Source organism: Mytilus trossulus, chromosome 3, assembly GCF_036588685.1.
Source record: "Mytilus trossulus isolate FHL-02 chromosome 3, PNRI_Mtr1.1.1.hap1, whole genome shotgun sequence".
NCBI lineage: Eukaryota > Metazoa > Mollusca > Bivalvia > Mytilida > Mytilidae > Mytilus > Mytilus trossulus.
The window spans coordinates 33,554,808-33,581,178 of NC_086375.1; the positions used below are offsets into that span (position 1 = coordinate 33,554,808).

The 26,371-nt window shown below is 33.0% G+C and overlaps 1 protein-coding gene across 1 annotated transcript; it reads left to right on the top strand.

Annotated features, from left to right (window-relative positions):
* The first annotated feature begins 211 nt into the window (after positions 1 to 211).
* Positions 212 to 9,107, top strand: LOC134710699 (nephrin-like). The gene is made up of 7 exons (XM_063571089.1): positions 212 to 227; positions 1,269 to 1,559; positions 2,279 to 2,557; positions 5,005 to 5,262; positions 7,074 to 7,367; positions 8,112 to 8,438; positions 8,818 to 9,107. Exons 1-7 carry the CDS (start codon positions 212 to 214, stop codon positions 9,105 to 9,107), a joined length of 1,755 nt encoding a protein of 584 aa, XP_063427159.1.
* Positions 9,108 to 26,371: the final 17,264 nt, after the last annotated feature.

Sequence of the window (26,371 nt, forward strand, 5' to 3'; positions counted from 1 at the left end):
CTCAAATGCTCACATTTAATTTTAACATACAATAATGTATATCCAGATTACAAAACGTCCGAGATAAGCAATTAAAAATGCTCGAGTACATGTATCAGCGGGGTTGTGTGTTTTTTCGTGTTGACGTCGTGAAATTAACTATCGAGATGACCTACGATAACTTTTGACAGTCATACAACTCATATATAAACATAAATATACATATAAAAATATGGCGACTACTTGCAGTTGGATTTTTTTTTAAGTCTGTTTGATTCCATGTTGTCAGGTAAAAAGTTACTGTATCGTCATTTTTATTTGTATATCAATGAGCTTTTGATCGAATCCGTCAACCTAACTGCTCATTCTTTTTTTACATTAAATGTTGACGTTCGTTTTCCTTTTTAAAGCTGAAGACATATAGAGATAGACATACATGTGTAAAAGTATCTTTTAAAAAACTTTAAAAGCCTCTGACATATGTTCTAGCTAAGACCTCATAATCTGTATCTGAATATGACACCAGCCACAATTCTTATTCAAGGCGAATCACAAGGATTTTTTTTTTAACTTTTACAGAACAGTAGGTAAAATAAATTAAATATTTGTTTTGCATATGTAGTTTGAGATATCTGTTAATTTCGCAGTATCGGCTATTATTACTGAGCGGTATACTACTATTGACTTTATTCATTCTTATTCTCTGTGGTCGACTTGTCTAATTTACACATTCCTCATTTCCATTCTCAACTGCATAGTCATTACCTGAATAAAAAAAAAGTTATGTGTTCTGATTTCCGATGAGACTTTTCTACAACAGAGACCTACTTTAAAATGAATGAACATGCATACAATTTAAAAGTTGTGATAGAACAAGTAAATCTATCAAATTGAATATCTCAAAAATATGTTAACAACATTATATTCATCATGATATTTAACTTCCTAAATTAACTTATGTTTATGTGTTAAATGAAAATCTGATTGCAAATGTAGTTATTTTATGCGCAAATGGATGGCAATGCACGCATCAATGTTCCCTCGAAAGATATGGTTTAAAAACCGTAACGGTTAATGAATGGATAGATGAAACGGGTCAATATGCATTCATATAATTCCATGAAAAACTGTGTTTATCTACAAGTTATATTCAATGTTTATTATTGGGTCATCTCTCTTTGTCATAACGTCTTCAATATAAAAAAGCTACATATAGATAGGATGAAAAAAATTACGATTAAATTGCTTAACTAATGACTAGACAATCATTTACATGAATTATATTACAGATCTAGCCGTAACCCAGGGAAGTATTTACGAGAGTTTAGGATCTCCAGTCAAGCTGGTGTGTCCCATCGTCAATACTACTCGGACTATTACTTGGTTGGGACCACCGAATCTAAAGCTATACGCTGTAGGGACGGACGTTTCAGCCGAACTTTCCTCACAAGTGGATATTAGTGAAACTGACACAGATAAAAAGTCTATTTTACTTATCCACCATTTCAACAGAGACAAAAGTGGAAAATTCAGATGTAGTGATACTTGTGATAAAAGAGAATTTAATTTGATAATTAAAAGTAAGATTAAAACCGAACGCCTTATTATGTATCATTTATTTATTTATTGAATTGTCTTATTGCATAAAAACATTACTGTTTGGGTAGAGATTGATCAGTACGCAGATTAATACAATTACGCTAATAAACTTATAAATTATTTTGCACCACGATTTCATCAAATAATATCAAGAATCTTCAATGTATTTATTAATATCTTTTATGAATTCGCTTTTTTGTCACCCTTATCTTTATCATCTGATCATATGTTTAAACGAAATTTTGAAAGGAACTAGTTATTATTTACATATTCACTAGAAAAGAGTTATTATCATTTTATATACGTATATTTTATTCATGTTTATGGAGCAGTAAAAAATATATGCAATTGCTTAAATATATGTTATTTTTAGCATTAAAAATCCGAAGAGTAAATTGAGCATAAAAACTATTCAAGAGTGATTACAATATACAGGGTATATACGAAATTCGGACTTCCACTCAAAATTTTGCATTCCATCATTGAATAACTTCATTTTGTCAGCAATTATAAGCATAGCAAATTAGGTCCAAGGTTTCAAAGTTATTTGCTTTGTCAAACCGTGTAACACTCGTCCAGAACCTTTCAAAGATTTTAACGGTGTTGTGTAAAATATTTATTTTTCTGAAATAACAAAAGAATTTACTGAATGTAATAACATTAAGACAACTCTTACACTGTATTATCTTATTTTAACAAGGGAATCCATCAGACTTGGTAATAGTAAATGCGACAGGTGACAAAATTACTACAGTTGAAGGAAAAGAACATAATTTAGAATGTAGGGTAACCAGTGGACAACCCGGTGGCAATATTACCTGGTCTACGGACAGAGTTGTAGTTGCAGAAAATGGACCAAGTTTTGTGACTTACAGGTTGACACCTAGAAAATCAGATAATGGAAAGCTGTTTAAATGTGAAGCTTTTACCAGTGAAGGAAAGAGCGTATTGGAATCCTCGGTCCTTCTTAAAGTTTTTTGTAAGTTTGTATGTCTTGATAATGATTTATTTCTTTTGACGGCCGCAAAGTAGTAATACAGATATATATTTACATACACCTGAATATGCATAGTCACCTTAACTAGATAAACATAATAAGAAACAATCAAATATCGAAAGAGGTCAAATGGAAATATAGAAGTTGAGGCATATGTAGCAAATAAATCTCCTTATAATTAAATTTATAAAACATGCTATTGAGAAGTTAGCAACCTTAATTTGGCTTGTTTAAGAAGAGAATACGAGACTACTTGTTAGGCTGAATTATTCTATAAATGCTCAAGTTCCCAAATAGACTCATTGTCATATGCGGATGAATATTGATACTAAAAGGGGATGTATTTTCCTTTACATAGAATAAAACAAAGGAATCTTACATTTAATAATAAAAATGTAACACAGTATACGTTATTGAGACTTAAAGACAGCGACACAGATAACCGAAGTATATCAATATATAAAAAAATTATCAACCAACAAATGTCAAGCGAAAAATCGCTAGTAATTGAAAAAGCTGTGAATTTATCGCCAACAACACCAAAGTATCCAAAATTATAACACAAAAACAAATAAGATACGACAACAAAAAAGAGTAAAAAATACACATGATTTTTTAACTTGTGGCAGGTTAAAATTATTGCTTTTTCAGTCCGATAAACTCCCATTTTTTTAATCACGGTCATTGGGGTACAACAATGAACATTAAAAGAACATAGTATAATGGGGTCACGAAAGAATCTAGCTTTATATTAAAAGCAAAATAATTATTAAAACAGGTACAAACACAAAGCGATAACAAACTATAATTTATCACAGAATGCTCATAGTTGCTGTTGCGAGTTCGATGTACTTTACCTGATGATATGAAATGATGTCCTCGTTTTTATGGTAGGGTTATTGTTGCTCAGTCTTTAGTTTTCTTTGTTGGGTTTTGTTTACTATTTTATTTTTTAGAAATAGCGTTGTCAGTTTATTTTCTACTTATGAATATGAATGTCCTTTTATGATATCTCTGTATTCTCTTTTTTCGTACACTTTTATATTTATAGCTGTACCGTATAATTACTTTGTTGCAACTTCAAAATCAGATCAGGAACACACGATAGAGTCAAATTATATGCAGACTTTCATTGAAACAAGCGAACAGAACATTTCAGTCTCGTTTCAACTTATACAAAGCGAAATGATGTTTTATTCTGGATTTTTTAATTTATTTTTTTATTTTCAATTGGATTTGAACTAGATTTCAGTAACTGCAAGTACTCTAAGATCGACAATTTGTAATTTATATTGTCGAACTATCAGCAGGTAATAATAAAAATATCTAAAAAAAGATGTTTCGTTTAAACTTTAACCAACACACAACATACATATCTTAATGATCAAGCATAACACTGATGGCTGTAACTAAAGTTTCGGTGCATGTCAACTAAGTGTATTTACTAAAGGTTTTTATTGCTGAAAAGAGAATTGTAATTGCAGCTATAGTTAATAAAGGCAACAACAGTTGTATACCGGTCTTGAATAATCATTAATCGACAGAGAAAAAACAAAAACCGAGGGAAACATATCAGCTATAAGAGTAACACCAAGATTTATCGGAAAACAACTTCATAAAACAGGATCAAATTGTCATTTAGTGTTAACAGGTTGTTATTTTGAGGGAATATGATTTTGTTTCTATAAAATTAATGATTAAAGAGTGTTTTTCTAAAAGAAACCGTTTTAACTTGTATCAAAAAGACTTAATAATACAAAAGAGGTGCGAAAGATACCAGAGGGACATTGAAACTCGAAAATAAAATGACACCGCCATGGTTAAAAACGAAAATGAAAAACAGACAAATAATTGTACACAAAACAAAATATAGAAAACTAAAGACTAAGCAACACGAACCCCGTCACATCTCAGATGCTTGGGAAGGACATGGAGATCCTGCTCCACACATTACATTCATCAGAATTCGGGTCATGAAAAGTTTTTATAAAAATCAGCACATGTGGTATGATTGCCAACAAGATAACTCTCCTCAATTGACCAAATGACTAGAAATTAAGTGTGTCGTCACTATACCTTTTGATATATATTCAAAATTTATAAAACTTTATAAACTTCTATTTTGAAATATATAGAGGCGTTAATAACTTTGTGATGTATGTATAAATCGACACAATTGTGTTTGAAACTTATGAGACATTCACAGAGCTTGGAATTTTAAGTGCATATAATTGAATGTAATCAAAATAGCTCTTATGTGAAATAAATTCAGACGAAATTATCTACCCCTTTCTCTTTCACTAATGCTGTGTGGTTTGTTTGTCATGCTATACAATATGAAAATAATAATTATTAGCACTAACATTGTTTTGTTTATCATTGAAAGTATCAAAATTGTTATTAATGATAGTGATATTAATAATGGTCAGATATTCCAAAGATAACCTTCCGTCCAAATCAAACGTTAACTGTGAAAGAAGGCGATGAAACACAACTGATTTGCATCAACGATGGAAACGATCCAGACGCAACAACAGAATGGAAAAGACCAGGAGCATATACCATTATCTCAAACAATGCTAGATTAAATCTGGTAAACGTTAACCGGAATGATGCAGGCCTATACACATGCAGGGTTGACACAAAAGCAGGTGTATATGAGGTCAATGCAAAAGTTGTCGTGCAGTGTAAGTGAGTCATTTAAAAACAATTGCATTTGAAAGTTTAAATAATTTATTGTTTTTAGAAACTATTTGAATTTTTTACAATCACAAATGCTATGTTTTTACATTAACCGACATCGAATAATTTTGAAGGACAAAACGCCGCAACAAAGAATGTCTAGATAATGTTTTTTTTCATAATTTGCAGATCTATCATATTTCTTTTGTTGTTATTTCCTTGCCTTTTTCGCCTTTTTCAGATTTTTAATTATTTTCCAATTATTCAAATGCTACAGGTGTTAAAGACACAATTTATTATATTTACTCTATTTAATGTCACTTGCACTTTAGTTTATGTGAAGTAGGCTTTATATCTTATTTGTCACATTTTATCATAGTTGTTTTTAAACTGTAAAATATAAGGTAAAACATATACCATTATTGACATTAAGGTTCACGAATTCATTTTGTCATCCTCTTGTAGTATCATCTAAACGATAGAAACAATATAAATGTACCTGAAACCTTTAGAACAAATATGATAAATTTGAAACTGAATAGTATTCAATTTTGATGCAAATGTGAATAAAATAAAAACACTAAAATATTAAAAATTAAAGAAGCAGGGCCCACAATGGGTCAAGGGCATACATACATATGTAAGCATTACCTCATTCGCATTACGTTTCTAAAGAATAATTGATGTGAATATGTTGAACACCACATAAGCAAAGCAGACCTGATTTTATTTTAATCAATGATAATGAGCATTGGTTTGAAAGCAGTCGATAGATCAAGGACGAGGACCGATGACTGATCAGCTTAAAAATTACAATAGTTGCCGTCATTGTTTGTTCAGCTACAACATAAATAATACAAATAACAAAACGAAAAGAACATGTCAGTTGTACACAAGGACTTCAATTACATTCAAGTATTTGTGTATATTAAAATCATATATAAGAATTATAAGCTTTATTAGTGATGTCACTTTGGGCGTTGCATGGACTATGGCTAACAGGGCTGTGATATGGTAATGTATTCGTTTTTATTCTATAGCTAGTCACCACTTCAGTTAATCATGTATATCTATTATATAGTCATTTTATAAAATTTATTGCATGCAAAACTATGTATTATTCTTGATAGTAATGATGTGTTTGTCCCAGGCAGATAACACTGGCCTCACATCTTTTTGGAATTTTTGGTCCTCGGCGATCTTCGACTTTGTAGTTGTTATGGCTTTCAAACTTTTTACATCTGAGCATAGTTTTATGTGGACGTGGCGCGCGTCTAGTATATACAAATATGTTTTAACCTGTTACCTTTTGATGGCTGTTATTCGTTTGTTTCTCTGTCCTATACTGCTATATTTTCTCCCTTTTCTCTGTTTATTTATTGTAACCCTGTCGTGTAATGTTGTGATTTTAATGTTATAATTAACACTACCATTTAAGCGGGAGGTTTGGCATGCCATAAAACCAGATTCAACCCACCATTTTTTCATGAAATGCCCTGTACCAAGTCAGGAAATTGGCCATTGTTACATTATAATTCGTTTCTGTGTGTGTAACATTTTGGTGTTGTGTCGTAGTTCTCTTATATTTGATACGTTTCCCTCTGTTTAAGTTTGTAACCCGGATTTGTTTTTTCTCTATCGATTTATGAATTTTGAACAGCGGTTTACTACTATTGCCTTTATTTACAGTTCCAATCTGACAATTAAATCAACGTTAACGATATGTACTTTCCTATTTTTGGTCTTTTTAAGTTTTAGGATATATTTCATTTCATTGCACAAATAAAGTCAATTGACATTTTATATCAATTTTCAGATGCTCCAACAATCGATATTCGATATTTCCCGACAGAAAGAAAAATGAAGTGTATTCCAAGTGGTGTTCCCGATAAATACATGTTCAGGGACTGGGAACATACAACTGAATACAACGATCATATAAGGTTTTTGCCGATAAGTAAGCAGGGGAATACCGCAACTTTGAATATTCCTAAAATTTTGAATAAAAGAGATCATCAAGATAGAGGGCTATACATTTGCCGGGCTTCAAATAATATTTCATCAACTAATGGAATGTTTGTAATGCAAAAGTATAATTTAAAATTGAATGGTGAGTTTATTTCTTTTGTTTACATGTGGTAAAGAACATCTATATTATGAAAACAATTATGTCGTCGTTGGGAAGAATGCAAATTATAAATATAGTTGATTGTTTTTTCTTGCAAAGAAGGAATCCGAATGGAAAAGGAGGATCGTAAATTTGGCGGAACACAAATCAAGGGTGAACAATTGTCTGGATGAAGATTAAATGTTAATAATTTCTTTTAAACTGAACTTAATTATTTAAGGGTCAACAGATAACTGTCAATGACAACCATAATTAACAATATGTTTGAACAACGAGCAAATTGCTAGAAAATATTTGAAACAATCCCAACAATATTCAGTGAATGTTTATGTTATAGTCGCACATCATCTTGATATGCAAGAACTAAGAGTAAAATGAGTGTTAAGATTTCCCATCGTCTTTATCACGACTTGGCATATTGTTTACAAGGAAAGTAAAAGGTTCATGAAGGGATATTTTAATATCAATCATGATAAATTAAATTCCCCATTCAATTAGTTAAATCCATGCAAACTGACTTCTTTTTGGCACTTTACATTATCAAAACTCATAATTTATGATCACTTAATAATGCATGTTGTAGCGTCATCTTTGGTGGTTCATTTTTTTCTATAACTTTAACAACATGAATTGCGACGATTTAGAAGAAAGTAAAAAAATATATGTAATTTCATGCGAGTTGAATATTGAGTTTTGTTTATTTTCTATAATAACAACTTCTTGTAGGCAATCCTTATTTTGTCAGCTCTACAGAAAACACTCAATATGGAGTTTATCTCAAATTTGCAAAGTTAACAATAAAGTTTGTGAGTGTTCCTGAATATAACAGTTACGACGTTTATAAGAATGGAAGCAGATTTAAGGATTTCACTGAATCCGTTAACAGAAATATGAAATTAACGGATAATATTTATGGTAAGAAAGTGTCGGTTAAAGGAACCATCATAGCTTTACAGATACAAATAGACACTTTAGACGATTATACCTCGTATAGAATAGATGTCAAGAATGCAATTGGATGCTCAAACCATTCAATAGAACTAGTTTCTGCAAGTAAGTTTAAATCTGAATTCTAATAACAAAACTAATTAATAAATAAATAAATTTAGTGTATTTACTGTCTTCTGAAAGGTTAAAAGTATTACTTTTATTTTCAATGTTGTCAATTTATATGGCGACACGCCAAGTCTGACGTTGTGTATTCATACGCCAACATGTGTGTACGTTGTAATTGTTTATATAGATAATATAAAAAGTTTTTTTTAGCCTTATTTTTGATAGAAATTTATTTATAATGAATGGCAATAATTTATTTTTAATTTATTGATCCATGAAATAATTTTTTGACTCTTCACATTTTGCACAATCCGCTTCGCGGATTATTCAATGTGAAGAGTCAAAATCTAGTAACATTTATTGAAATTTTTTGTAGGCCCCCCAGCCATGCCCAAGATTATTCGAACAGTAGCACAACAAACCCAGTTCTCTGTTTTGTGGAAACCAGGATTTGATGGTGGCGTTCTCCAAAGCTTTATCGTTGAATATAAAAAAATTGGAGACATACACTGGAAATATCAAACAACGAGGTCATCCAACTTTATAATTATTGGTGGATTACAGCCAGCAACTAAATACCTTATTCGAATGTTTTCCAGAAATTTGATTGACGATAGTAATAGAACAGACGAAATTCTAATCCAAACGGGTAATGTAGTAATGTAGTTATGCAATTTAAACAAATTTATCACATACAATTACGAATTTACGTAAACTGTGTATACGACAAGTCTAGCATAGAATGACATCGTAGCGGAAAATAACCTGACATAATTTACGTTACTCAAATACTTATATGTTTTATTCAAAAAAAGTTTAAGAACTGTATTTATTTCACATTTAAACAAAAATACAGATTACGAGTTTTACCTCGATTTTTATCTGAAAAACAAAATATTTTTACCTCAAAACTATATCGTTCTGCCGTTCATAGTATAAACTGCTTTATTTTTTCAATATTTTGTGTAAATTGTGTTTCATGTAAAAGAAGGGCGAAAAATACCAGAGGGACATTCAATTATGCCATTCGGAAACGTTTTTTTTTTATTTTTGATATTTGATATTGTTTTTTTTTATAATCAACTTATGAACATTTTTTTACTTCACTCTGAAGGGGAAAAGCACGCATGTATGTATGTTCGTTATTTTATACCGAAACAATTGCAATTAGAATATGCTGTATGAAATTTTTGAAATAATAGAATCACAGTTGCTTTTATGCCCTCGGCCATATTTTGTCAGAACTATTTTCGGAATTTCGGTTTTATCTTCTTTTCATCTATGATAAATGGTCGGACGATATTTTTAAATGCGTTTGACAATTGACTTACAGTCTCTGATCTAAAAGTTGTTATTTCCATACAAAATTTTAAAAGACAGTTTATGCCAAAATATTTGCGTCTTGTAAAATAACAAATTGTCTGTCCTTCGACCATTTATCGTGATCTAATAGATATTGCACCGTACAAATACTTGACGATCGGGAAAAAAGATAGAACAGACGATATACTTTCGAATGATATATCATTATGCTGTATATGGATGCATTTAATAAAGAAATGCCCCTCAACAATAACACATTGTGAAAAGATATATTTAATAATTGTCACAATTATACGATTTTGTTTAAGTCAGTTTGCTAGTGATTTACCTTCTTTTTACTATGTGATGAACGCTTTCACAATTGGAAGAAATGTTGTTTTTTTTCTTTTTTAAATAATTTCATTAATTCAGATGAACAAATCATTTTCGTAGAATACAAAAAAAAGGCATCAGTAGTATACCGTTGTTCAATGTTCAAAATTCATAAATCGAAAGAGAAAAAACAAATCCGGGTTACAAACTAAAACTGACAAAATGTGTTTTAAAGATGTGTACAATTGGTTTACCATTTTCCATTTTTTTTTATTGCACATATGCTGGACTTATTTCAGGCAAATACGCAATTGTAGAATCATCCTTATCCGTCCAAAGCGTCGTCATTTTATTATCAGTAATCATCATTGTACTTCTGGTGGCTGGGATGGGGTTATATGTTCGTAAGTTCAAAATATGTTATTATGCAATGGTTCGGAATATCAAACACATAATCGAAACGTAATATTGCACACAAGAAAAGGCATATGCCTAATAAATAAATGACGATTCATTAAACGAAATGTGGTATTGACACACCACAGAGAACTAACTTAATTGTTTTTTTTTTTTATCAAAAATAAAAGTGTATATGTCTCAAACTGTACCGTTTATTTTTTTTTCGGTTCCGATTTAACTGTATTAAACAATTTGCTAGTTTGGAATAAACTATTTGTAATAAATATGTTTTACTGTAATTGAGTGATTTCAGTACAATTTTCAATGTGAATATAACACAAAATTGCTTATAAAATAACTTACTCAATGCCACTTACTGATATATGAGGTCAGTTGTTACATATTTCAATTTCAGGTAGACTGAAACAGAAGCACAGGGAAAGGTGCGTTTAATATTTTGTTAACAGATAGAACATAATTTTATAAAATTCTAGCAAAATATATGGGTGTTTTTTTTAAATGTTGTACAATTGCAGCTCTGAATTCGAATTGATCCTAGTCATAAAAATGAGGTATTAATCTTTTTTGCGGTGAATCTTTGTTTGATAAATTGGTGTTGAAAATATCCAAACCTTACTATTTGTTATTTGTGGATTTATGTTTTTCGTAAAGTACTTTGATCAATCATTCCTTCACGTAATAGTAGTTCGTAATCTGTCCGATTAAACATATGGAAATATTTTTAAAGACTAGGAAATTTATAAGCCAAATACTTCAACATGAAAACGTAGTTTTCATTGGTCATATAACAGTTGAGTTAGCAATGTAATTTGGGCAATGGAATTTAATGCGACTGTCATACAAGTGAGAGGTTTAGCGCTATAAACCCAGGTTCAAGCCAACATGTTTTACATTTGAAAATGCATGTACCAAGTCAGGAATTTGACAGTTGTTGTCCATTCGTTTGATGTTTTTTGCCATTTGATTAGGGACGTTCCGTTTGGAATTTCCCTTGTAGTTCAGTATTTTTGTGATTGTAGGTATAGGAAGATGTCGTATGAGTGCCAATGAGACAACTCTCCATCCAAATTACAATTTATAAAAGTAAACAATTATAGGTTAAGGTACGGCCTTGGCTCACACCGAACAACAAGCTATAAGGGGCCCCAAAATTACAAGTGTAAAACCATTCAAACGGGAAAACCAACGGTCCGATCTTTATAAAAGAAAACGAGAACCATGTATAAATTACATAAAAACAACAACTACTGTACATCAGATTCCTGACTTAGGACAGGTGCAAACATTTACTTATTGCTTATGTTGATATTAGGGAGCGCAATACAATTTTTAAATACGTAGTATTTCTCACGATATTTTCAAATGATTTCTGCTTTGCACATTTTCAATTTTGTTTTAGATTTCACCTGTCATTTAATCATTTTAGGATAGAACATGCAATAAATGTCGGAACAACAGACGGGACTTATGACGAAATTGCTCATTATACAGATATCATTGAAATTGATAACCTACAACCCACATCACAAGGTACGTAATGTGATACAAACGAAGTGTAAACATTCCAATTGTTTTTAATACCTGTTAGTAGATACAAATGCAGATAGACAGGCTAAAGGACCCATCCAATGAAGTTATGATTGGTTCGTTTCTTATTTCATTTTAATGAAATTTTGTAATAAAACATTCATTGTCTTCTATCCTCATATATTTGCAGCAAAGTTTGATCTGAGCATTACATTGGGAAATATACTTGACTGTCTCAGTGCCTACCTTATTTCTTCTCATGCTTCCATTTTACGTTTTACTGTTCTAGTTGCCTAAACAAAAGCAACACTCGTCATACAAAGAAAAACAACTTTAACAAGCGGAATTAGTATTTCAGATTTGTGTCAACCTGTGAATACGTATTGTCTTGTTGATAATTTTTGCTGCTTAAAATTTGTCGGTAGTGTTTTTCTATGTTTTTTTGCACAACATACAAACAATTAAAAGTCATCCGACATTACCGGTTAATGATTAATTCATTCTTTTTCCTATTTGTTGCTGTGTACTGTGTACTGCATCTTCTATCATACTGCCCGTGTCACACTGTCCCGATTTTAAAATACGATGGACACCCGAATGCGAAAATTGTAAGTTCGTACGAAGTTGGTCCCGATCTCGTTAAAATACAAAAAAGTGACCGAAGCAATTACGATGAATAACGAAGTCTATACGATGGTGCCGAAATTATATACGATAGCAAAAGATGGACATACGAAGGTTAACCGAAGACGAGTATTTAAGCTTCATATCTCAGCCGAAGCCTACACGATGATTCACGAAGTCTACAAGATTGATTACGAAGGCTACACGATGGATTACGATGATGGCGCAATGACCATACGATGTCTAAAAAACGTTATTTCCAGTTACTGAATGTTTTGGTTGACTTCTAAAAAAGATAGTTAATTTAAAGTGTCCATAGTTGTCCCCCAATATGTTACATACGAGGGGATGCCACGCTCGGCATTACCTTGTTTGAACTGTAAAATGTGTGCACTAGTCTGAATAATCATCCATAATAATGCTCATGTCTACTGATTTATCTTTAATGTAATGTAATGGGTTCGTTGATCCCTTTTATTCAAAAAGAGCTCTTTCCAGGAGAATATCATAATAATATAGACAAAAGGAAGGATGTTGGGAAAGCAACAAATGCGGCAAAATATGACCTATAGAAAACAAAATGGTTATGGAGTAAACATACGTGTAATAACAACTCAGACGATACATAAAAAATCAGAATAATGAAGAAAAAGTTGGTTTCCCAATATACATGTACCAGCAGTGTTGGTGTACGAGGCGCGTTTATGATTTTAAAATAAATCTCATAGAATCATATGATATAAGGTACTTGTTTTGTGAACGTCTTTCTTAACTTTCTTATTAGACTGACAAGTGCCTATTGCGCATGGCACTTGAAATGTATTTGAACAGCGCGAAAATTAACTTACATTTAGCTGGATTTATTGCCGTCGTAGTTCCATCTTGTCGCCTTCGTACTTTTATTCGATGGCAATACGACGGGTTTACGAGGTCTTCAGGAAGTCGTGTTGCCATCGTAAGACCTTCGGGTAGCTTCGTGATATAAGGTACTTGTTTTGTGAACGTCTTTCTTAACTATCTTATTAGACTGACAAGTGCCTATTGCGCATGGCACTTGAAATGTATTTGAACAGCGCGAAAATTAACTTACATTTAGCTGGATTTATTGCCGTCGTAGTTCCATCTTGTCGCCTTCGTACTTTTATTCGATGGCAATACGACGGGTTTACGAGGTCTTCAGGAAGTCGTGTTGCCATCGTAAGACCTTCGGGTAGCTTCGTGATTCATTCGTGTAGACATCGTAATGTCAAAACTGCCCGATGGAAACGATGGAAACACGAATGCAATACGATGTTCAAAGATGCATTCCCGGTGACATTACGATGGTGAGGATGGTGATACGAACTCAATACGAACCCTCAACGTCGGGCGTACCTTCGGGGATTTTTTAACATGTTAAAAAATTTAGAAACCTTCCCGAAATTGTCCTCGAAGGCTAGAAAAAGTGGCCGATGATTCTACGATGGTTAAAGATGGCACTACGAATAGCCCGATCTGGATACGATCAGGCCCGATTTTGAAAATTTCTATAATCGTGTTGCCATCGGCTTAAAAATCGGGACAGTGTGACGCGAGCATTATGAATGAAAACAATGATTAATAATCATTTTGTAAAGACAATCATTTGTAAGTAGTCGATTAACTATTTCGGCTATGTTGATATAAGTACAGCCCTTGCAATGCCTATCAGTTTTGCTGTTTACAAATTTTATTTATATACCATATTTGTAATCAATGATGTTAAAAGAATACCTTATCATACATATTTCTCAATTTATTTTTCATTTGACTGGGCGGAGTTAACCGGTTCGCTCACAATAAACCAGTCCATCTATAGATAGGTGTTTTAGAATAAACTCATCAATGAAGTGTTAGTATATCAAAAATTCTAAATTCTTCAAATTGGGCTGTTAATCCTACAACGATTCGACATACAATTTTGGACATGCTGACACATTTGTAAATAATGTCTTGCTGGTCAATTTTAGTTTATATTTATCTGATATAGGATTTAAGAAAATATAAGTAATAACACAAAAACCGTACGCAAAAAATAAAAATAAAATATATTTGAGAAATGAAAATTGGGAATGTGTCAACGAGACAACAACACGACCGAAGAGCAGATAAAATACGAAGGCCACCAATGGGTTTTCAATGCAGAGAGAAGATCCCGCACCCGGAGGCGTGCTTCAGTTGGCCCCTAAACAAAAATGCATCCTAGCTCAGTGATAATGGACGTCATACTAAACTCCGATATATATATAAAATAAACAAAAATTAGAAATAATACAAGATTAACAAAGGCCAGAGGCTCCTGACTTAGGACAAGCGCAAATTAAAAGACGACAGACGTCAGCTGTTATGTAATGAGAAACGCTAAACTGCACTTGAATCAGATGAACTTAAAAGGCGGTTAAGGTGACTGACGACTGGTCTGAAGAGTTTATCTTCGATGACTTCTAGCCTGCACGTGTCTGATTTGGCGAGTTCTAACTTCGTTCATGACGAAGACTTCTCGACTCCTATGTTATTTGACAATGATGCGTATTTACATGACGACGGTTAATTGTTCTATTTTATACTCCTGCACACTACAGCAGAAAAAAAAACATGTTGCACAAAGTTGTGTAAACTCCGACAATAACAAACACTTGTAATAACATAGCTTATTTATTCGCGCTAAATAAAATAACTCATGGGTGCAGGGAAAAATGTATAGTTGTCCATGCTTTCAGTATTCTTTTGTGCCTTTTTTATAATATACAGTTAAATTAGAACAATATTCTGATCATATTTTGATTTGGATTGAGTTTAAAGAAAAACGGACACAAATGATATTATTCAATTATTGAAAAAGATGATAAAAATTGAAATTAAAACGCATCTTAAAATTTATTGAAGCTGCAATCTGAAACTCTGACGTTTATTGTTTTTAATTAACAGAAGTTTTATTGTTTAAATGAAAATGATATATTGTGGTTCTAATGATTGCAGAAAATGCTAGCTCCACCATGGCAATGACCATTAGAGATACAGACGAAGTGTCGGCAGAACAAACATCCACATCATCAGACCAGGATAGAGATTCTTCAGAATATTTAGATGATGGATATGAAAAGCCTTACACCACGCTGGTGGTTACTGATCAAGTAAAAGACGAACATGATTATCTCACTACCAAAACAGAGTCAAATTATGAAAATTCAATTTCTTTTCAGAATGTTGCTTGTGGACATGCCAATGAAAACTTAGAAGAAAATACTTTATCAAATAAAATAAATGTACACGATGAAATCGAAAGTTGGAATCTGACTTACGACATGAACGACTTAAACGAAACAAAGAATAGTGTGCCTCAGACTTATATTAATCCGCAAATGAATAAGGCAGAATACGTCAACTTGTCACTGAACCAATAACATTTAAGTATTTACCATTTTAATTGAATTACTAAACATGGTAGTATTCTTAAATGAGGCCAATATAAGTCAATGGCAGTTATAATCTTATGAAGATAAACACACAAAAGCCTTTTAAACGCACATTGATCAAATTGCATTACATGACAAGAGGTTCTAATTTGACAGCCTGTATATCGCCAATCAGTATAATCACAGTATATACGTTTACTGCTGAGACATTAAAGCTTTTTGTTGCCAAAAAAACCCAGTAATGCCTTCTACACACAAAACCTGTGTAGAACGGCAAGGGCTCATGGTTACGTCACACTACTACGGGGCATTGGCACCGCCAGAAAACTGCACCAAAAAGACAATTTTGGCGGAAATGAAGCAAACTGAATAAATCCATTATACGTATACTTAAAACGAATGTCAACAAGTTTTACAGGATCATAAGCTTGTTACTTCTTCGAACTTATTCAATATATTGTCAAATAATGTAGTTCGTCATTTTCATGAAAATGTTGCATACTTGCGAAGTATTTGTTAAAATTTTTTTTTACTATATCTTTTTATTAGAATATCTGAATTAATAAGCGCATTCCTAATATATAATAATAAAATTGGTAACTTTTATACTTCAATACGCGAAATGTAGATTTTCACAATACACGCTTCATTTATCTATTATATATATATAGATTCTGCTTAAAACGTTTAGATAAGAAAATAAAATATGATCTCGCTTCAGATTCCCTTATTTTTTTTCAAATTTAACTTTGGTTAAGAAGCTTTAAGAGTTCATTGCTAATTTTTTAATTTTAATTTTTTTTTTTTTTTTTTTTTATATAAATACGGCCGTTAGTTTTCTTGTTTGAATTGTTTTACATGGTCATTTTGGGGTCTTTAATAGCTGACTATGTATGCAATATAGGCTTTGCTCATTGTTAAAGGCAGTGCGATGACCTATAGTCGTTAATTTCCGTGTCATTTTGGTCTCTTGTGGTGAACTGTCTTATTGGCAATCATACCACATATTCTTTTTTATATTTATACATTTTCGATTGAAAAATGTCAAGTGTAGTTTGGGAATCCTTTGCTCATGATCCCTTACAGAAATAGTCAGATATAAAACTTCGTATTTAGGAAGGATCCAGGGCTTTGTAAAAATATACTTTAGTTTTGTTTGAATTTTTAAAATTAAAGATATTGTTTCGGTTAATCAAAGTACTAATTGTCTGTACTAAAATATATAAAGGATTCTATATTTAAATGTCTGGATGTAAGAAGAAATATGAATTCTGAATCATACTTACATTGTAACTGCGATTCTATTGTAATTTAATTGCTGTGATCCTGGTCGGAATAAGATTTACACCTTTTATCATTTTTACCAGTAAGAGATTATTTTAAAGTAATATCTTGGTATATGAAAATAGGAACTTTTAATATTTCTGCTAAATGTGGAAACGTTTTACATAATAAAGTGATATGTGTTTGGTGTACATGTATGTGAATGTATTTTTTTCCCAAGTCATATATAATTATATTCACGTCGCCAGAGTCCTCGGGTGGGGGATCCACTCTTTTAGCCTTAGAGTGGATTTCAGATCCACTCTTTCAGCCAAAGAGTGGATTTGTGGCAGGTTTTTCTCCCCACCTTTGCTATTCTTTGTCATTTATTCAATTGACATGATATTAGTTGATGTAATTTCGTAGTAATTATGTATTATTATTTCATATTAAATATGAACTTTTATGTCAAATGTTTTATTAGCAAAATGTATTTTTTGCATTTTATGATTTTGAATAAATGACCTTTTTTCGTCAGTTTAGTTTTTATATCATATAGCAAATCAAGCTCAGACTCTGGCTTGTGTATACGTAGTATGTTTATGGTATCTAGCTGTCTGTCTTAAAATCAGTTTTATTTGCTAATTGAAAATTAAGCGGAATAAAATAATTTAAGACAGCAGAGAAGATAATTCTGTTTAATTGGTTATTACTAACCGACTTAAATAAAAGAGTGAGCTTTTATTACTGTAAATGTATAATGTCTCTAGTCTGGTCAAAGGGTCAGAGCGTCCTACTTAATTAAACGATAAATTGTTGAAATTAGATAACTTGTTTTCACGTGCAGAGAAATTTCTTTTATGACCAATGCATGATTGGATATCATCTTTCTTATTGGTCAATGGCCTTGCGGGTCAGCACGAGTTCACGTGTAAGTGCATTGTGGTCACTTCCTTTTATCATCAACATTTGATGTTTTAACTTGTGATTCTTATCAAACAATTTGTTCAAAATTCCCACCCACATACCGCCCTTTATATTATCTTTTGAAGTAAATATGTTTATTTATGGGGCAGGTTTTTCTCCCCACCTTTGCTATTCTTTGTCATTTATTCAATTGACATGATATTAGTTGATGTAATTTCGTAGTAATTATGTATTATTATTTCATATTAAATATGAACTTTTATGTCAAATGTTTTATTAGCAAAATGTATTTTTTGCATTTTATGATTTTGAATAAATGACCTTTTTTCGTCAGTTTAGTTTTTATATCATATAGCAAATCAAGCTCAGACTCTGGCTTTTGTATACGTAGTATGTTTATGGTATCTAGCTGTCTGTCTTAAACAATATAATCTCGCTTCAGATTCCCTTATTTTTTTTCAAATTTAACTTTGGTTTAGAAGCTTTAAGAGTTCATTGTTTCAGAAATAAATATATGAGTCAAGTGAAAGGACGAAGTAATGGTCGGTGCATTTGGTTTCCGGTAACTAAATTGATTATTCCCTTTAAAGGTTTTTATCCACGAAATCATCTCAAATATAGTGACAAAATATTTCAAGATATATGGTAGCGTGTGCTAACTTTTAATGAGCATTTATTCAAACAAAGTATTTGTAGTCATTTTATTGGAAATATTTAAAAATCATAAAAGCATTAATTTCACCCATTTGGAAGCGGACTTTACCCTTTATAATTTTGAGTCAGTGTTTACGTTCAAGCTCATTGAAGAAACGTCCAAATTCCATTTAATTGATGAATTCAACAATACTTACAGCTATCATAATGTTATGTTTTTGTCGACCGAAGACAAAGAACTTTGGAAACATATGGCCAAAATGTACCCTATGGAAATTACGTCTATTTTGATAATATGATTTTTGATTCGTCATTATAGACTTTTAACTAGCTTTCAATAACTGTGAGAACTCTTAAATTTGGACGTTGTGTCTTGAGTGATTTTGTAAGTTGTTAGTTTAAATCGATATGATTTTGACATTTGTTTTTATGTTTTGCTGAAACACCACTGCCTCATCTTCTTAGAAGGGGTGGATGCTGAAAAAACATGATTAATCCCACAACATTGTTTATACACACGTCACAAGAAAAAGGCAAATCATTCAGTAGGTGTATTATCATGTCTGAATCGTTTTACATTTTGTATAGTTTTTCAATAAATGATTTGCTCATTGTTGACGGCCGTACGATTGCTGCTCACAAGGAAGCTATTAAACCAAGTGCTTCAAATGGTGAAGTTGAAAGCATCTCTTCGTAAATTTTACGGACGCCATCACGAGTTGGTTGATCGTTATGGAATAACCGTTTTACACATGATATCGGATATTTTCCTTATGTCGTAACTACAATACCCATCCCTTTTCGCGAATGAGACCTACCGAATTATACTATTAACCGGATTTGTAATAACGTAAGCAACACGACGTGTGCCACAGGTGGAGCAGGATCTGCTAACCCTTCCGGAGTACCTGATATTACCCCACGTTTGTGGTGGGGTTCGTGTTGCTAATTTTTAGTTTTCTATGTTGTTGTCTTCTGAACTATTGTTTATATTTTTCGTAATTTTTTTTCCTTTTTTTTTTTTACCTTTTCTACAGTCCCTTCTAAATAGAATGAGTTGGCCCCATTATTGTCTTTGATTATTCTCTCAAACTTATCTTAGATTATATGAAATGAAAAAACACTAAACATTTTAAAACAGAAGATTTTTTTTCACATAAAAGGGGGAAAATCCATTACATTTTGAACAACTTTTCTAAAAGAGGGGGCCACTTATACGATCACATCGTAAATAAAAGATTGAAACGTTAAACTATGCTTGGAACACGTGTGTCACTCAAACGACTTTAAAGTACCCTCTCAAATCAATTATCTATATCACAGTCGAAGAATTAAGATTTAAATCGGAGATTTTTCTTGCTTTTAAACATTTTAAACCATATAACAACAGTTTTCCTTTCTGGACTTTCATTAAAAGGAGGAGAGGAGACGTCAAAAGTTTGCGTCAAAAGACGTGCGTCGCAAAGTGGTAATAAATCCTTCATGTGAAGTGTGACGGACGCCATTTAACCATATCATTTTATCAAACATAACAATCAACACCTTTATTTATTAGTCCTTTGTTGTCGATAGTTATAAAATGCAATCAGCTGATTATTGATTTTCTGTAAAATCTTAACGAATCCAAGGTGAAATCCGAGTATTGTCTGATCATGTAAAGTCCGAGAATCCGAAAAAAGTAAATAAACAAGATGGATAAAAATAAATCGTTATATGTATTTCTTTCGCCAAAGTCTTTCGCAAATGACTTATTTTAATCGCCACAATTAATATTTGGAAACCCTGCCGAGCTACTCTGAATTGTAAAAGCTAGTTTCAGATAAGAAGTGCAACAGGTTTAGATGTTTCCTGTTTTTTCATATTTAATTGATTAGTTCTGACAGTTTTTACAGTGATGAGTGTTTATTTGTAATAACTTTTTAAAAAACCCAGAATATTTGACAAAGCTATCCTGATCTGTGAAAATAATTTCAAATAAGGTTATGCATACTTTTTCAAATAAAACAATCGCATCAATGGTATTTTTTAAATTGATCTTTTTTTTTATTTTGACTTATATATGTCACCTAATCAAGTGATTATATTGCTTGTTGGTTTGAGTGGCTCTGGTAAAAGCTCAACTGTTAACTATCTGTTTGACAAAGATATCGCGGTAACGGGTGATAGGAAGTCGGATACCCGTTCAACAACTGAATATATATTAAAGCTGAAATCAACTGAATGGCGAATTCCTGACTTTAAACTGTCCATGATAGATACACCGGGATTTGGTGATACTGACGGCCTCCAGCAGGATAAAAAAAAATAAATGTCGATAACATATTTTCTTAGCTCTTATCGTTTCATGAGAAAAAATGGTCATCCAAATTTGTATATCCAAAGTATATCAATGGCAATAGAAGGAGAAGGCTCAAGCTTTGTGAAAATGTTGAAAGGATTTAGGAAAGTCGGCGCAGTTGACCCATATAATCCAAATGTTGTAGTTCTTACGCATGGTGCAGCTATTGCTCGGAAAAGTTGGGAGAAAAAGTACAAAAGAAGAAAGAAGATGTTAGAACAATTGTACAGCTTTATTTAGGTGTTCATCCAGAGATTGTACTGCAAAACTCCTGCAAGATGACAACGAATTAGAAAGTGATGGCGACTGGTATCTTTTACCCAACGGTGATAAGCAGCCAAAAATACTCTATCAAGCATGTGAAAATATTCTGAATCGAGCAGGCGACAAAATTGGACACGAAGCTATGGCAGTTGCGTTTAGACCTGGAAGTGACAAGAGAGTAGAAATGGGATTTTCCGTCTCATCTTCAGAAGTTTCACCGGAAGTTGCGCAAGTCATGCTATCAGCTTTGATTGAATCGATAGTCCTGATTCCTACCTCTGAGGTAGGTAATATGCTAGAGGATTACAAAAAACAAAATAAGATAAAATTTCTTGATAACGATATTTTGATCCTTCAGGTAAGATTTCGTGATCTTAACATTTTTAAAACCAGCAATCTGCAGAACATGTCGATGAACAAATTAATGACAACATTTTATCCTATAAGACTCACAAAAGAGAGGCAAAAAATCTTAGAAGAAGTCTTTGGTTTAAGTTATGAACAAGTTTCGGGATTAGACTACAATGTTTTAAAAGGTTATAATGTTTTTAAAGACTCAACAACTTTGAAGTCACCTCTTGCGATGGAAGAGAGCAGCAGTCAATATGGTTTGCTCGGAAATGTACCTGTGAAAGAGTGTTCCTCTTTTGATATCAAGTTTAAATTAGTTGAGGATACGAAGGAATATGTCAGTAAAAGATTAACAGACTTAAGCATACATGTGAATGGGGTTATCAACTTTGAAAAGTTTGATATAAATTTTCGAAGTGGTTACAATGAAGGCAGTTCAAAAATTCAAACATTCTCAGTCGAACAAAGAATTCAGCATGTATCAGTTCAAAAACCATTTCAGTTGAATGAAGAATTTATATATGACGTAAAACATCTTCCTTCGAACTATAACTTGCATGATGAAAGTAGTGTGAATAGATGGAAAGGATTCTTTTACAAATGGGGAATGTATGTCGTAATGGGGGCGTACATAGGATGATCCTTAACATGTAGCATAAATTTAGAAAAAGAACAGTGTATTGAAGACGTGCAAATTGCATTGGCAGCAAAGTTTTCATTTCTTCAGGGATATGATTTTTCAAAGACAGACCAACAAAATAATTTTAAGAAGATTTTATCATCCTTTCATTCAACTTCGTTACAGTGGAATGGTGGAAACAAGGACACGTACATGACATCATTAGAACATATAGCACAAAGTGATTGGAAAGGAATCCATAGAGTATTCCCCTGTTTATTGAGTTCTCTTGTCCTCGATCCTCTGTACCATATCGTAGCTAAAGAAAGCATAGATAAAAATGCAAAATGCAGATTGCTATGGATTTAGCTTTGAAAGGATAATTTACTTATCAGTCTCCTAGAGTAGACAATAGAGCTACCACTGCTAAATCAAATAATTCTGGGTACTGTTTCCATGAAGATTCTCTTATAGAACTCAATAATGGAAATATCAAATGTATTAATGACTTAAAAGGAACTATTTTATATAAATAGATTATTAAGATACAATACGTTTTGGAATGCTGTACACATGTTATGAAGGGGCCTTGACCTGTAAGATTATTATCCAATCAGCAAGGGGGTTTCCCAGTCACTTCTGCATGTGCTTCTCGTTTACTAATTGTTTTGCGAGATCATACTAATTAACCAATGAGATTGCTCATTAAGTTTGAATTAACCAATCAGCGCTTGTTAGCAGAGCTTTTGTTTTAAACGCGCAATCATAATTATTCTTAAAGCAACGCTTGCTTGTAGCAGTCATTTTATAATTTTCGGGAAAATAATTTCTTAACCTGCCGATTTTCACAGGATCGTATATATTATAACATAGTATGGATTAGTATTTTCGTAGTGAAAATGAACCCAGAGATATACGAACGTGCAGACAAACGTATTAGAACATTATTGAATATTCCCGATTGGTATTTATTAACAGAAAGTGACATTCGTATTTTTGCAAGATATTTCCGACAATCCGAAGGAAGTCGACGATTTGTCTATTGGAGTATTAAGCTAGATTGTGCAGCTTCGTGCAATGGCTGTTTTTTCTGTGGATATATATCAAAGATGTGCGTTTGCGCAACCAACGCGTCAGTAAGACAGGATTAACTTTTTCTGTCAACTGTATTTGAGAACGAACAGTATATATTTAAAATGTCTGACGACGAGGATATAACGTTTATGACTACATCCGAAAGACAATCGTGTGACAAAGTTAAGGCATGGGCCAGTGTGATGAAACTGACAGAGGCAACCGCCGATGCGATCGTGGAGCTTGGGTTTAGCAGTATGGAGGCATTGCCTCTCATCGAAGCGAACGATTTAGTGGAAACTAACATTCCTATAGGACAAAAGAAGCTTTTGTTGAAGGCAATACAAAAGACTTTTCCGAACGATATAAATGCGGAGTCCGCGGAGACGACATCAACATCTAGTACATGCGTACAGCGAGGATTTCAAAATGGCGAATTTGAGAATGCTTCCGGTAAAAGTAAAGATGGCGGCTCCAATGGACCAAACAAAGATGGCGGCTTCCGGGGACCGATCCAAGATGGCGGCTCTAATGGACCAAACAAAGATGGCGTCTTCCGGGAACCGATCCAAGAGAAACAACAAGAACTTTTACCTGCTGCAGTGAATTCAGTTGTAAATGACAATTCAATGAACAATTTAGGTATAAACTCTAATATATCTTGGCAGGATCCTCAAATTTATTTGAAATCATCGAATATAGACTGTAAAATTAATTTTTATGATATTTCTGATTTTGTTTCATATGATTTAGGGGGGACCAGCATGCCTGAGGAACGCCTTATTTCGGATTCATCAGGGGGGCAACTGGTATTCAAATCGGGACCTTTAAGACCGAAACTTGAAACCCTGTCTCTGTGTCAGTGGTCTAGGGCAAATTTGTCCATCATGTACAAATTGCTCAGCACAGGTGAACTGACACAGACACAGGTGCTTGATTATTTGTCGTATACTATGCGATTTTACCATTTGGTGTCATCTTGTGAATTTGTGTCAGTGCTGTTTTTTGATAGGGAATACCGTAGACTCCAAAAACAACACAATTTTAGGTGGGGCACTGACATACCGCATTTGCAGTCTGTGTACCTTCGGCCAAAAGCCATGTACACTAAACCTCAGGCATCTGGTCCAACTAACATGTCTAAGTTTGCAAGTAAACAGCAAGACAGTGTAAGATATGCATCTCACTCTGCAGAAGGTATGGAAATCTGCAGAAAGTATAACAGTAGGAAAGGGTGCGCATCACAAAGCTGTCGCTTTGCGCATGTTTGCTCCCTCCAGGGGTGTGGGGCCCATCATCAGTCTTTTGCCCATCCAAAAAACCGGGGATAAAGGTAAAGCCTGTGCGTGACCTTGATTTTAATGTTTGGCAAAATGAATTAAAAAATGGGTTTGACATAGTTCAAAATGATTTGGCTTTAGTAAACATATCAGCAAAAAATCACCCTTCAGCACTTCCTTCAAGTCCCTTATATAAAAAAGCTCATCAACAGATTTTAATTGAAATTGAAAATGGGAATTATGAGTTTATTGAATCTACACCCAAAATTATCAGCCCTTTAGGTGTCATTCCAAAACCTGATGGAGGTGTAAGAATAATTCATGATTGTAGCAGACCACTTGGGTCAGCTGTTAATGATTTGGCAGGGGATATGGAAAAACAAAAGTTTCAATCTGTTGATGATGCAGCAAAATTAGTAACAAAAAATTGTTTCATGGCTAAAGTCGATTTGAAATCTGCTTACAGATCTGTTGGCATCAGTCGCTGTAGTCAACAGGTAACAGGTTTGCAATGGACTTTCCCTGATGGTCAAACTCATACCTTTATTGACAAAAAGTTACCTTTTGGCTCAAAATTAGCACCTGGTATTTTTCATAGACTTTTCACAGGCTATTCGCCGCATGATGTCACGCAGAGGTTTTACCGTTATTGCATATTTAGATGATTTCTTCATCTGCGAACGCACTAAGCAGCGCTGTGCACCTGGCCTAAGAGTCTTGATTGACTTGCTGCGCAAGTTAGGCTTTGCAATAAGTTGGTCCAAGGTTTTTGACCCTTGTCAGAAGTTAGTATTTTTAGGTGTTGAGATAGACTCAACAACATTGGAATTAAGGTTACCTTTGACAAAACTAGAGCAGCTTAGGGCAGAATTAGCAGAATTTAAGCAGCGCAAGCATGTTTCAAAGAAACAATTGCAATCCCTTGCGGGAAAACTAAATTGGGCTTCTTCAGTGGTTCATGGTGGAAGAGTTTTTCTTCGGAGAATCATTGATGGCATTACGAAGCTCAAGCATGACTGGCACAAAATGCGCTTAGGCGGGGATATCTTGCATGATATTCATTGGTGGTACAATTTAATGTCCACTTTTAATGGGAAATCCCTCTTACTTAACACTGATCCTGTCACTTCAGTATATACTGATGCTTGCAAAACAGGTGCAGGGGGTATTTTTGGTACAGATTGGTTTTATGTTAATTGGAAAGAGGATTTCCCATTTGCGCAATCTTTGCATATAAATGAGCAAGAGGCATTTGCTGTGGCTTTGGCGGCCAAGCGATGGGCTAAGTGTTGGCAAAATAGGCGTGTTTTTATTTTTTGCGATAGTACATCAACTGTAAGTTGTATCAATAAGTGTACGTCTAAGAATAAACTCTTAATGACTTTTTTGCGCGAGTTGTTCTGGCTTTCTGCTTCTTACAATTTTCATCTTGTGGCTATTCACTTGCCAGGCAAGGAGAATGATATGGCTGATGCTGTTTCACGGTTGCATGATTTAAAGTTATGTATTTTTTTTATGAA

Coding starts and splice junctions, on each gene's coding strand:
- LOC134710699 (XM_063571089.1), top strand. Junction 1,560..2,278: donor ATTTAATTTGATAATTAAAA/GTAAGATTAAAA, acceptor TATTTTAACAAG/GGAATCCATCAGACTTGGTA. Junction 5,263..7,073: donor TGCAAAAGTTGTCGTGCAGT/GTAAGTGAGTCA, acceptor ATCAATTTTCAG/ATGCTCCAACAATCGATATT.